Source organism: Tetrao urogallus (genome assembly GCF_951394365.1).
Source record: "Tetrao urogallus genome assembly, chromosome: Z".
Taxonomy (NCBI): Eukaryota; Metazoa; Chordata; class Aves; order Galliformes; family Phasianidae; genus Tetrao; species Tetrao urogallus.
In genome coordinates, this window is record NC_136816.1 from 47,525,466 (window position 1) to 47,540,396 (window position 14,931).

The window sequence follows — 14,931 nt, forward strand, 5'->3', positions numbered from 1 at the left end:
TTTTTTTAATTTTATTTTATTTTTTAACAAGGATACTACACATGGCATTAGCAAATTCAACAAATCATTGTGTTTACAACCTTTACATTTTTTTTGAGAAAACCATGATTCTGTCTGCTCCAACACCTAAACATTGACACTGCAGATGATCACACACATCCCCTGAGTCCTAAGCACTACTTGGTCCTACTCATCCAGTGAAGAATACTTATCCTGGATGATCAAGCCCTTTGCACAGACCGACTTGGTACAATGGACTACATATGCTCCTGACCAACAGCACAAAGTTATACTGCAGTGTAAAGGTACGGCTTTCTCTAAAAATTATAAAGTATTGAAGTAAAAAGTCCACAAAACTTAAAAAAATTATCCTTGAATTCCACATTACATTTAAGCAATCAGACTATGTAATCAATCATATGGTAGTAGAACAAGCAAAAGACATTTTATTCACTTGAAAAAACAGCAGACTGGAAGATCTGTTCATTGCATTACACAAACTTCCCTGAGATTCTTACTTAAATTATTGTTAGTCTACTATATATTGGAAACCAGTCAGCTATCAACTGCCACACTGCAAATTTTACATAGTTCCTGCATACGTTACCCCAGCTAAAATGCTGCTTCGATGCTTTAAAGCTTTATCTTCTTTTGCTACAAAAAACATGTACACACAACTGAGAATACAAATGCAAAGGTGCTCCTTGCCTGAAACTTCTAAATTGTCTTGAAAGCAGCATACAGAAACAGAGAAAACACACATATAGGAGTACTCAAAAGTTCTTTGCAGCTTATAAGCTGCTGGCAAAATCAGTTCAAAGGTTCTGTGAAAGAGTTTCATAGGAAGAAAGCCCAGCAACATTTTTATTAAATGCAAGGGGCAGAAAGAGGGCTGATGCTGCCGCCACTACTTAGCAATCTCCCATATTATAAAATCATAACCTTGAATGAGCAATTGTGGGAAAGAAAGATCACAGTGGTACAAAACATTGCTATACTGGCACTATGTTACACTGAGCAAGAAATTCTTACTTTTTAATTGTAGTTACTTAAACTTCTGAGTAGATGGATGTAATTAATCACGAATCTTAATGAGGCCTCACAGCAAAGTAGTCCCTGTATTCCACAAATTCACTGCCACAAATTTCAAAAACGAACACTTCATTTTAAATACATTATGGATTTTAAGGGTTTGTGAGCTTGTGTAGCCTTAATTGAACCTCAGCAAAAGTTCAAGAACAACAAGCATAGTATTTTACAAACAACATCTAAGAGTATGTAAAAATAACAGATCATTTGAATTTAAATAAACAAAACCTGAAACGTTCACTGCTTTAAGATACAAGATTATTCCCAAGTTTCATGCTTGGAGGGAAAACCAATTAGTTGCCTTGTCCACAAATTTGTTAGATTTACTTCAGAAGTGGAATTACACATAGTAATCTGTTCAGGTAACTTTAACCTCCTTCCAGTTCTCATTAACTGGGATCACGTTCTTGCCTCTAGCTAAATGTGAAGCAATTGTACTTATACTTTCCTTCTTCCAAATGGTCACGGGCTAGGTCTTAAAACAGGAAGAAACGGAGATTTTTAAAAAGAATTGGCCCAAAGTTGACACAATGACTTTTAGTGGTGACTGACCATATCATACACTGAGCAATAAACCATCTTTTTAGGGTACTGGAAGGAACATACAAGATCATGATCATAACAAAGAGAGGAATTGAAGGGCATTTTCTACATTTTTAATTCTGTTTTTAGGAAGTTTCCAACTTACAGGTACACTGAGGACAGCATAAAAAATACAAAGATGGAAAGAGTAAAAGAGCAACATTCAAAAGCAGTATGTTTGGCTTTTTCATATTCAGAAACAATCTGAAGACGGTCTTATACGAAATGTCTTCAATTCTACTTGCTATCACTGTATCCTCAAATATGTAAATGGAATCTAATACTTAAGGGAAAAAAATACAAAAAAATTGTCACTATTTTCTTTTCCAACTTAAATTACAATTCTCACACAGGTGAGTTATCTGGCTGTCCAAATTACAAACAATTCACTTCCTTTTCCTTCCCCTAGAAATACTTACAGTATATCACATGGACTATGTTTCTTTGCATATGCTGCTGACTGATCACTGATTCAGACAGGCACATTAAAAGTTGCTGGATTACATAACCAATTCCATTTTGTTATACAGAGAAGCCACTTCTGCAACAACAATGAAAAGTTACAAAAGCACGTTAACAAAGCCCTTGTGCAACACACAGAACAGGGTGTGCAGCCACTCACTACATATTCACAGTGAAAAGACTACATGTCTTTTCTATGTATCTCCATTTCAACAAGGAAATAGTCTTATCATTTCTTAATCTCACCATATTTCTCACCTCTTTTTTGCTTGCCAAATAAGGCAAATAATGGTTTTGTAGACTGACCATATATTATATTATTCAATTTAGAAAAATAATTTCTTTCCGTATTGAGAATTTCAACATGTTCTCACAGTAACAAATATATCCTGATCAAGAAAACCAGCAGGGTTCCTCAGTTTGCAGATTCATATAAGATATTTGCCATGCAGATTTTACTTCTAGCAAAGGTAAATGCACAAGTGCACATATGTCAATTATACACAGCAAACCAAGTACATTTTGTTTGCATCCTAATACATGCTCTTTAGGAGGGACAGTTTCCTCATCCACCCATGTTGTCCCTTATTTGATCCACTCGCTGAGCAAGATCCCTAAAGGTGGGCCGCTGAGTAACATTGTTGTTCCAACATTCATTCATGATAGCATAAATCTGGGGGGGGGAAAAAAAGAAAATAAATACTGTGCTAATAGATACTACAGACAGTTAGTTAAGTGCAAAGACTCTCCAATTTAACTGCATTTTTCCATGCAATAGTGACACGATAGTATAGCAAGATTTTAGTAATAGTCATCAATTTCCTTGCTTAAGAACAGCAAAGGGCCTTTATGAAGATTTTCTCTCTTTTAGTTATTATGGAAATTGAATTAATTTTCAAAGTTTGTAAGATGACACAAACGCAAAGTGAACCTAATAATATTAAAAACAGATCAAAAATATTGTTTGAAAATATGAAAGGCATTTAGCCATGCTATTTTCCCAAACATGCACCTGATATCCCATCACAGAACAGTAGTCCTGTGACACTCTCTTCATTTGTGTTCTTTTCACTAATTTAATCCAGATCATAAACAGATTCTCATTCTTCTAAAAATTTCTGCTTAACAACTATCTGAAAAGCTCGAAACAAATGTAGCTCTCAATTCTCCACTTTTCAGCAAATCTGAAATTCTCACATTGATCTGAGTCCAAAGCAGCCTGTAAGTTACAAACACCTAGGAAGTTTCAAGATTAGGATCAAAATGGGATGATCATGGTTTCTAACAGAAGAAAGGCATTGCCATCTTGCTTTGTTAGCTGAAGAAATGTCAGGCAACAGAACTTAGTTTCAATAAAATAGTAGTAATATCATACTTATAGGAAATCCAGATTATCTATGAAAACCTCAAACCTTCGTGATTCAACAACTGTTGTACTCATATGCACATGTCCAATGGTTTCCCTGCCCCATCTGTGTCATTCCTTTTCTTCTCTGCTAGATCTCTCGACCTCGGTATCTGCTATCTGCAGTTTTGTAGGAATTATTTCAGCAATTATTGCCAAGTGTGTCCAATCATAGATACAAGAATCTATCTAGACTAGAAGTTATAGGAAAAAAAAAAATAGTGTATCTATTTTAGTTACATTCCTCAAGCTGAAGTACATCCTCCTCAAAAGAACAGTGAAGTAAAAGGCTTAGAAATAGTAAGGAAATATTTTTAAAACACTTAGAGTATTAGCAAATTAAAAAACTTGGATTAACATACTCTCTAGATTGTTTTAGAGGCATATACTAGATCTACAAAAAGTATGAATACAAATCCAAAGCCCATGTCCAGATAAAATCCAATTCATATTCTTCACTGTATGCACAATCTGCACATAGCAGCTGTCCAAGAATGTTTGATGATTAATAATACGCATGATAAACATATGTAAGTATTTCTATGCTTGAGGAAGGAAGAGCAAGAGAGGGAAATAAAGATAAAGCATTTTTTAAGTCTCAGAATTAAATACGATTAATTGAACCCTAGGTAGATAGTAAAGTTTCTCTCCTAAACATTAAACACATCAGAAAACTTACAGTACAGTTTTGAGCAAGAAGGTTTATATAAGTCTTTTATGGAACAAATTCCATACACTAAACTTCACTGTCTTATTAAATTTACATTTTTAAAATAGCAGCCTGAGTGCTCCAGTGTAATAGTCACAATAATCCTATTTCACATATTCAGAAAGACTACATTATAAGCTCCTGAGTGAGTATAATCTAAAGTATCATAAAAACAAATGTGATTATTACCCATAATGTAACTGATAAAACAACAGCACAACAATTCAGGCTGTATAAATTCTTCCATAATCCACAGAGAAGGAAACATGAAGTTTACTATATACTCACCCTTACTGTGCACCTTTAAGACTACAGTAACATATTACTATAATAATACTTCACCTCATCAGGGCATCCATCTGGCCTTGGAAGTCGTCCATTGTTCTTCAAAAGCTCTATCAAATGAAATACAATCATCTGCCCTTGTTTATCATTGCCAATCATGCGCATGAATTCCTGGAACAGAAGGCCAAGTATCATAAATAAGATTTGAAAGGGAAAAAAATATGCTGCAAAATCAGTACCCTGGGAAACTCTTTATAAGACAAACCTCAGAAATTCTATGAATAATATATTAAATAGCAAAGATAAAATTATAAATGACAATTTCTGATAATATATCAACAATCACCATTCACTGGGGGGGAACTAGGATTATAGATATATGATTTAAAGTTATAAGTTAAAAATCTTACTGGTAATTCTAAAGAGATCCCTGAAATGTTAAAATTTGGATGCTTTGAAAAGCCCTTGTCAAGCAAAAAGCAAATAATAACATTACAAAATGTTATGTATATATAAATGTTGTTACATATAATAACATTATGAGATGCATTAAAAAAATGAACTGGATTAATCAGTAATTAGAGGCTAAAAATTAATTAAACTCAGCTAAAAATAAATAAATAAATCTTGCTAGCCAAAAATCAACATAACCTTGAAAGCAGACAAAAAAAAAATTCTCTCAGATTGCCAGAGATATAAAGTAAATGAGAAAATACTATTAAGGGAAAATAATTTCTAAGCATAACGTAAAGGGATTGTTTCTCTTCCAGTGTTACATAAGTGTCTTTAATGGTGATAACACGAAGATGTGAAATAACTGCTGGTAGAATGTGTGAATGCCAAAGTCAGTGATACAAGTAACAGTTACAATGATGATGACATGCTGCTTTGTCAAATTGATAAAAACAAATTTTTCTTGATACATACCAAGAGAGCTGCCTGGCTCTGGTCATGAAATCATGAACACATAAAATGTTTATTTACTCAAAGTATATTCCATGACTTACTACATTACTTCTCATTTCACAGTCCTTTTGAAAAACTCCACATATCTGCATTGTTTGGTATCAGACAAAGAAAGCTGTCCCTGCTCTGAGAATTTTTTCTCCACTGCATGAGTCAGTACAGATTAGGGTTTGAGTTGCTGGAAAGGAGCTCTGCAGAGAAGGTCTTGGGTGTTCTGGTGGATGACAAGCTGCAAATGAGTCAACAGGGTGTCCCTGCAGCCAAGAAGACCAACGGTATCCTGGCATGCATTGAAGAGTACAGTCAGCAGGTCAAGGAGGTAACTTACTCCTAGTCTTAGTTGACAGTAAGTTGACAGTCTAGATTAGATACGTGTTTCCATTTTCAGAATTTATGAAGTATTTTCAATGTCAGCCAGTGAGACTGAATTATTACAGTTTTGGGCACTTTAATAGCCCCTAGCTCTTCACATAGGAATCAGGTACCTTCCCTCCACTAGATCAAAATGCTAATATTACTTACTTAATATTAATAAATTAAAAATTAAAAATAATATTACTTACTTATAAAATGACGATATTACTAATATTGTTAAACATATGAACACTCCTGTATACTGGGAACAGGTAGCATGAAAGCCTTAAACCCAGGGTTCATATTGAGGATTTTTTCCTCTCCTCTCAGAGCAGAAAGAAGAGCTGAGCTCGCTGTGCACTAGAGGGCAGGAATGCAACACCGAGGCTGTGCCGAGTCAACTTACTCCTAGTCTGCCCTGGTGAGGATACATCTGAAGTACTATTCCAGTTCTGGGCTCCTCAGTTCAAGAGGGACGGGGAACTTTTAGACAGAGTCCAGTGGAGAGCCACAAAGATTATTAGGGGCTGGGAGCATCTCTTTTACAAGGAAAGGCTGAGAAACCTGGGACTGTTAGGCTGAAAAGTAGAAGACTGAGGGGGAATCTTGTCAATGCTTGTAAATATTTCATAGGAGGGAGTTAAGTGGATGGGGCCAAGCTCTTTTCAGTGGTGCCCAGTGACAGGACAAGGAACACAAACTGTAACCCAGGAAGTTCTACCTGAACATGAGAAACAACTACTGAGAGAGTGACAGAACAGGCTGCCTGGAGAGGTTTTGGAGTCTCCTTCTCCAGAAGAAGTGAAAACCGACCAGGATTCTTTCCTGTGTAATCTACTCTGGTGAATCTGCTTTAGCAAGGGGTAGCAACTAGGTGATCACTAAATCATTTATATTGTTCTGTAGTTCTGTGATTCACAGAATCACAGAATGGCCAGGGTTGGAAGGGACCTCAAAGATCATGAATCTCCAACCCCCCTGCCACATGCAGGGCCACCAACCTCCACATTCAATACTAGACCAGGCTGCCCAGGTCCCCATCCAATCTGGCCTTGAACACCTCCAGGGACAGAGCATCCACAACTTCTCTGTGCAGCCTGTTCCAGCACCTCACTACTCTCTCTGTAAAGTGCTTCCCCAACATCCAACCTAAATTTGCCCTCCCTCAACTTAAAACCATTTCCCCTTGTCCTGTTGTTATCTACCTTTTCAGAGTTGATTCCCCTCCTGTTTGTAGGCTCTCCTTTGGTGTTGAAAGGCTGCAATGAGGTCACCCTGCAGCCTTCTTTTCTCCAGCCTGAACAAGCCCAGCTCCCTCAGCCTGTCTTCATAGGGGAGGTGCTCCAGCCCCCTGATCATCTTTGTGGCTCTCCTCTGGACGCTCTCCAACAGCTCCGCGTGTTCCTTGTACTGGGGGCTCCAGACCTGGACACATTACTCCAGATGGGGCCTCACAAGAGCAGAGTAGAGGGGGACAATCACCTCCCTGTCCCTGCTGGCCACCCCTCTTATGATGGAACCCAGGATACCATTTTCTTTCCAAGCCGCAAGGACACGTTAAGTTTTTCATCTATCAAGACCCCGAGGTCCCTCTCCACAGGGCTGCTCTCAAGGACCGCTCCTTCCAGTCTGAATGGATGCCTGGGATTCCTCCAGCCCAAGTGCAAAACCCTGCACTTTTGCCATGTTGAACCTCATCAGGTCCAGCTGGGCCCACCTTTCTAGCCTGTTGAGGTCCCTCAGAATGGCTCTGAATGGATTCTTTAATATCTTTTGTGATTGCATACAATTACTAAGTTCTACTGATGTTGATGTAGAGGTCTGTCAAATACATTTTCCCTACAATCACTGTTTACCTCTCAGAACTACATTTGCAAGGACTGAGACACTGGTGAACAGTGAAGACAGCTCTAGTAAACATTCGAGTTACATCTCTTCTGTAATGCCTGCAGGGCAATTCTAGTAAAGGTAACATTATGAACTTCATTCCCAACTGCAGAGCTGTTCTGCAGTAAACAAGTAGTACTTCATTTCATTTAGTGAGTGCCTTTAAAGACACTTGTCAACAATCTGCAAGAAAAGAAAAACTCTCTTTCCTTTCTGAGCTACAGATAATTACCTCGGGTTTTGCTAAGATAACAAAGTAACTTTAAGAGTTACCTCACTTAAATCTACTACAGGTTGAAGTATTTGCTTGGCTGGGCCTTAGATTTGGGATGGTATTAAAAATACTTGTAATATTACAATGGAACAGTTTCATCTGGGATCTCTCTATAAAGAATGAGAAAGATAAGTCTCTAATTAGATATTTTCAACCCTTTTTCAAACAGCTGGAAGTTACAGAGCAGATTAAGTCTGCACAGACTGTTTTCCAGATAGCCTTTGCTTTTTACACCTAGATGCAAATGCTTCTCAGCATGCTGCTGTTTCCATTTGGACATTGTCTCAAACACGAAGTTACACTCCAAAAAAGGCTCAGTAAATATCAACCTATCTAAACACAGAAAAAATCCATACACTTTTTTTTTTTTTTTTTTAAATAAACAAATAAAAATCTCTGGGAAAAAATAATTAAGTACTTACAGCTGGTGGACTTTTGCTCTTTTCAATGTAAGTGAAGAGTTCATACAAGACTACACCAAAACTCCATACATCTGAAGCCACAGAAAATTTGCTCTCTGTCAGAGACTCTGGAGCATACCTGCAACACATGGTAAAAATAATATTGTTTTGCATCACTTGCATCTTTCCAATTTTGAAGATATTTCTTTGAATAGGACTTTTTTTTTTTTTTCCATGAGTAAAGTACCTTTTGTTCATAGACATTACCTTCACTAGTAAAAGTGAACAAGTATTCTGATAATAGTAGTTAACTGGTACGTAAGAACTGGTATTTTTCCTGCATCTAATGAGGGTAAATAAGATTTTGACATGGTAAGGACTGGGAATAAAAACAGTTATAATCAATAAATATCCACCACTATCAGTAAGCTTTGAATTGTGTCCCATGCATTTGTGGACTTAATTTTTTCAGATCAATAACATCTACTGTTAACGCTATTTTATATTATTTTATTTACCCCTTAATTATTATATTTTAAGGTCACCTATGGCAGCTATAGACACTAAAATCACAAATATGAAGTGGCATTTTGAATACACAAAAGTACATACTCCAAATGCAGCTGTATTAGATTTATCTGATAAGTTTTTGGTAGCAAGAGACTGCAGGGGGGCCTCTGTGAGCAGAGCCCAGGAGCTGTCCCATGGCAGATCAGAGCCAACTCAGCTGCTCCAGCAAGAACCTGCCACTGCTAGAGCTGAGCTATGAGCAACACTGAATGTGCCTCTGTGAGATTAACTGGAAAAACTGCTGTACAATAGCAGCTGGGTGAGGGGAATGAAAAAAGTGTGAGAGAAGCAGCCCTGCAGAACCCAAAGTGCAGAAAGATGGCAGGCGCTCCAGGCGCAGAGCAGAAGTTCCAGGCAGCTCAGGATTAGCTCATGGTACAGTAGGCTGTCCCCCTGTAGCCCATGAACACCATGCAGAGTAGATATCCACATGCAGCAACAGAAGAGCCAAAGGTGTAGCAGTGGATGCGACTAAAGAAAGCTGAAGCCCATGAAAAGCCCCTGAAGAAGCAGCCCCAGGCCATTGCTGCAGCCCAAGGAGCCTGCGGTAGGGAAGGAGGGGTGGGGGAGCAGCCACTTGTGGGGACCTGAGCTAGAGCAGCCCATTCCTCCAGGATGTGTCCCAGTGGTTCATTTACCTTAACATTCAACCTAATACTTTATCCTTGCTAACTCATCTGTACGATTTAATTCCACTTGGCCAACGGATGGTTCACCCAACAGATCTCATCTAGAAGATACATATTTTTGTTTAAGGGTCCAAAACTTACAGGAGCCCACTCCTTAGTAAGCATTCTAGATTTCTTTAATCTTTGAATACATTCCCTGTGACATTATTTAACTTGTTAACTACGATTTTTTCAGGGTGTTTTGTTGTTGTATTTTTTTGTTTGTTTGTTTGTTTGGTTGTTTTTTTTTTTTGGAGGGGAGGGGAAATATGCATAAAGTTAGGAATTCTCAATGTTGTTCTGTAAAAGCAAGGATCATGCATGTGACTTTCACAATGCTTTAAAAACAGACTTGGAAATTTTACACCACAATTCCACAATATGTAAAACAGTTGTCTGAAACCACAAAGCTGAAAACATATCACGATTTCATACATTGAGAGAAGACTTACCAAAATATAGGGCTTTCACCAGGTTCTTTCACTTTGTAGTACTCCTTGTCTTGTGGCAGGACTTTAGTCAATCCGAAATCTCCAATTTTAACTCTGTTCTCATTCTCCACTAAGATATTTCTTGTTGCTAAATCCCGGTGAACATACCTTTTTGTGCCCAGATACTCCATGCCCTAAGCGTGTTCACAAACACAACAGAAAAGAAAATTATTTTTAAGTGGCTGCGCTATCTTTAAAGGGATGAAACAAGCTCAAAGTTAAAATCAAACAGAATGTATCAAAATCAGAGTACTTGAATATTTGCTTTCTCTATTAAGTTAATGTTTCCAAATGCAAGAGACTCTCCTTAACTGAAAGCAACTATATAGAAAACCTTTCTCAGCCAAGTGTTTTACAATTATGTAGCTAGATGGCTGTTACAGCTCTTTTCCATACCCAAGTGCAGTTTGCCAGTTTCTAAGCAAAAATAAACAAAGTCTGGGCTAAGCTACATGATGCAGGGCAGATAAGAAACCTGTCCTTGCATTAGCTGTTTGAATTAACCTTCTTTCTATTTTTCACATCTGCTTTCCTAATTTCATTATTAAACTTTATCTTACAAGTCCTTGAATGTGACAGCTATTCTCTGGCTGTATTCATATTTGTAAATCTTCTTTCTCCTTCTTTCTCCTTCTTATTGACCATTATCTTCTATCACAGCTCTCTTTTTGCTGTATCTTGTGTAATGGCTACCCATGGAAACGATAATCTGAAGTTATCATATTTAGCTGCTGTTGCTGATCCCTTCTTACCAATACATTCTGTTTTTGCAATTAATTGAACGCAGAAGCCAGTGTGTGAAGAGACAATCAAGCTAAGGTATTACAGCATTAAAAAAAATCTTGCCTACACAGCAATAGATGGTGAACAGAAACTGACAATGTGGTACTAAAAGATTCTTGATTTTCATACATGGAAGAAAACACAAAGCAGGCTGTCAGTTTCACAGTTTCATAAAGAAACATGGCAACACAACAGAAAAAGGAATAAATGATGTTCTAGAATAAATGATGTTCTAGAATAAATTCAGACATTTGGGGCATCAGCATTATATTTTTAATGTAAAAAGATTAGTCTTTTCCCTTTTTAAGTGAGAAACCTCTGAAAAAGTGTAACTTGGAAGTCTACTTCTTCTCAGTCTCATGCTACCTCCTTGTACCATTAGGTGGCAACACAGTATATTCAGAACATCCACTCAAATCTGTTTAAAACTGACATCTTCACCATTACCTGTTATCTTTTGCTATCCTGAAAAATAGTAGTATTAAATACCATACTGAAAATAGTCCTTAAGTTTCTCTGATACTAGTGACTTTCCTGTTATAATAGCCATTTTCCAGCCTCAGAGACATATTTACTTGAAATCATGCAAATTTTGAGTGGAAATCATAATCCTCTGACATTACACTAACAGTGAGGTCAAGTTCAATGACACTGTTCAAATTTTTTCACCTTTGCTATTCAAATGGTAGTTATGGGGCCTTTCAGCAAGGATAAATGAAATACTTTAAGCACTATGAGGTGGAAAAACAAAATTATTCCCACCCTCTTACCAGCAAGAATGAAGAAAATATAGTGTCAAAAGAGGAAAAACAGAACAGCCTCAAAATCAGAAAAGCATTGGGAAATTTTAAATTTTAAATTCGACTACAGAATTCTATTGCTTGCCACCAGAAAAGCAGAACTAGTGACACGAGCTACATCACATTATAGCTGCAATGATTTGCTTCTACAGAAACACAATTAGCAAATGCCATCTCTGAAAACTGCTTTTCACAGTATGAGAAACACAGGTGTCATGGTTTTCTGTTTTGTTTTTGTTTTTTTTTTTTGGCTTTAAGTATTCCGCATCAAAACATCATGTAGTGCACTGGGCATTAAAGTGTTACTGCCCCAATTCCAGGTACCTAACCCTGTACATTACAGAAGTCGTGGGATCTGACCTTTCTGGGTGGGGCGCTCTCTTACTGCCTGGCAGTGGGTGCTGGAGGGTGCTTTCCTAGCCGCTCCAAGCTTTTCAGGTTTGACTCAGTCTCAGGAACTCTCTCTCTCTCTCCTTAGGAGAGAGAAAACTCTCAGTTTCAATTAGGTTGTATTAGATTGTGTTATCTTGCATTCCAATATCATAGTTAGTAAAATCAGTTTTTCTCCATAGATTGTTGCCACTGTTTTTTTTTTCCCGTTCCTCCTTCCCATTTTGTAAAGCCGGGGGGGCAGGGAGGGGGGGAAGAGGGATGGGGAGGAGGAGGGAAGGGGCTTACTTGCCCCCCGGTCATGGGCATAAATAGATCTAGTTAACTCCGTGACAAGAAGTCAGGACATTTATCCCAGTTCTCAGTAAGGAACCAAATACACTGCAAGCAAGCACACTTATCTTAACCTTTTAGTATGGTAATGTCTTCACTTCTCTCACACGTACTTGAAATAAGAAGGCTGAAGCTGAAAAGAATTTCAGCTAAAAAACTAACAAGCAAAACAAACAAATGAACAAAAAAAAGTAACAGAAATGCACACGAGGCAGAAGAGACTTCAGATGCTGAAAGAACAAAACACGCTGGAACAAAACAGGAGAGAAATAGAAAAGGAAAGGAGAAGAGGTGATAAGCTAAAAGTATTTCGATCTCATTTTAGTAATATTATGTATTCATTTTTAATACGTAGTAATATATCATAACTGAGTGCTTTTGCCAGATTTAAGCACTCTGCTTTGAAAACATTTATCTTAAAACTGGATTCCAAACTAAGCACAGACTCACTAACCCTTTGAGATTTTATCCAGAGTGAAACAAAGCATTAGCTCCCATGAGGAAAAACATCAAGCTGTTCTGAAGCAAAATAATACAACAGAAGTACTTAGTGCAATCAAAATAACCTCTGCTTTACAGGTAGCACAGTAGCATTAAGGCAAAGCAAAATACACACACTAATACTTAGGCTTTGCTTCCCTTAGAAGTCAACAAGAGATAATTATCTGTATGTTCTACATATGGCTTTCTAGTACTTATACGTAGCTTGTAAGCAGGAGGAAAGTAATCTTTTCAAGTAAATAGTGGCAGGACACAGGAGTAGTTTTGAACTAAAACAGGATTTAAACTAAGTGCCAGGGAAATTTTCACTGAGAGGGTAGTGAAGTGTTGGCAGTATGTCCAGAAAAGCCCTGGATGCCCCAACCCTGGAAATGTTCCAAGGCCAGGATGGATGGAGTCCTGGGCAGCCTGATCTAGTTGCTTGATTCAGTGGTTGGCAACCCTGCAGAGGGGTTGGAACAAGATAATCTTTAAGGTCCCTTCCAACTAAAGTAATTCTACATTCTATGTTGACTTCCCACATTCTGATAGTGTTTGCCCATGTTCATTACATGAAAGCACAAGTTTTCCCTCTTAATTATCCGCAAAATGCAAATTCTAGCTTCCTTCCTCCTAGCTGGTACTTAGAACTTAGAAATAAAGTCATTTGATCTGTTGTTTTGATTTTACATCGGCAGTCTGCATACCTGCAGTATTTCAATGTTTCTCACGTATTTGTGCGTACATGTACACACAAAATGCCCTGAAAGTGGAAGGCACAAGTCTACTAGATATGACAATATGTAACGGCTATACACCCTACAGAATACTCGTTAAGTAATTTACCATTTCCTTGTTTGAAATTGAAATAATGGAGAGGAAATTTAAAATACTTGTCACATGTCTTAGAATAAGAAGGCAGTATGTGCACGTCCATTTGTCTCTTCTTTTTTTTTTTTTTTTTAATTAAAGGTAATAAGCCTGCAGTGAAATCTGAAGCATCCATAGTTTCTCATATCTTAAACACAACAGTAGCATAAATCTAAGGCACACATACTTTTTTCTTCTGAGGTAGTAAGAAATAAGTTAATAGGAAGATTAGATACGTGTTTCCATTTTCAGAATTTATGAAGTATTTTCAATGTCAGCCAGTGAGACTGAATTATTACAGTTTTGGGCACTTTAATAGCCCCTAGCTCTTCACATAGGAATCAGGTACCTTCCCTCCACTAGATCAAAATGCTAATATTACTTACTTAATATTAATAAATTAAAAATTAAAAATAATATTACTTACTTATAAAATGACGATATACTAATATTGTTAAACATATGAACACTGCTATAGATATTCATCTCTAAAAGTCATTAAGTAACTTTTATATAAAGTCACTGAAGTCACTAAGCGACTTTTATATATAAGAAATATCAGTTATGGTATCCCATGAATAGCTTGCCTCAATGAGTACACTAAATCCTTCACAATTTTAATCCAGCTTTCATTAGAAAAAAGAGATGTTTTAATTCTTCTGAATAAGCCTATATACCCCATAAACATAAATGACTCTCAAAATATAATTCTCCCTCAATCAGTATACAGATCAATGTCAACATGTTGCATTAGGGATTATGAAGATACTCAGAATTTTTTCAAGTTCTTGAATATAAGTACACCTTACTATCATTTTTAACGTTAAGTTTTTCTCGCTGCCTAACACTATTAAAAATATATATAACAAAACAACTAATTTCTGAATGAAATGAGTAGATGCAAATTTGTCAAATTTGTCAAATTGTCAAGCCAACTGAAAACTCTCTTACCTTGCATATCTGAGATGCATATAGCAAAAGCTTTTTGTGGTCCAATCTCTCTTTGTGTTTCTGCAGATAATCCCGTAAACTTCCATATGGTAGATATTCCATAATTAATCTCAGATTCCTACGACCTTTTACAACAACAAATAAAATACTTTATGTCACTTTTCAATGCAAAGTTTTGAAA

General features: G+C 37.0%; 1 protein-coding gene across 1 annotated transcript in view; it reads right to left on the bottom strand.

Moving 5' to 3' along the window:
* Positions 1–2,698: 2,698 nt before the first annotated feature.
* Positions 2,699–14,931, bottom strand: part of JAK2 (Janus kinase 2) — a gene marked incomplete at its 3' end in the record, with an annotated part of 51,705 nt that continues 39,472 nt past the window's right edge. Inside the window, exons 20-24 of the mRNA XM_079548725.1 lie at positions 14,751–14,875; positions 10,105–10,277; positions 8,436–8,553; positions 4,590–4,703; positions 2,699–2,806 (exon numbers count right to left, since the gene is read on the bottom strand). Coding sequence (XP_079404851.1) covers positions 2,699–2,806; positions 4,590–4,703; positions 8,436–8,553; positions 10,105–10,277; positions 14,751–14,875 — 638 coding nt within the window. The remainder of the gene's footprint in view (positions 2,807–4,589; positions 4,704–8,435; positions 8,554–10,104; positions 10,278–14,750; positions 14,876–14,931) is intronic.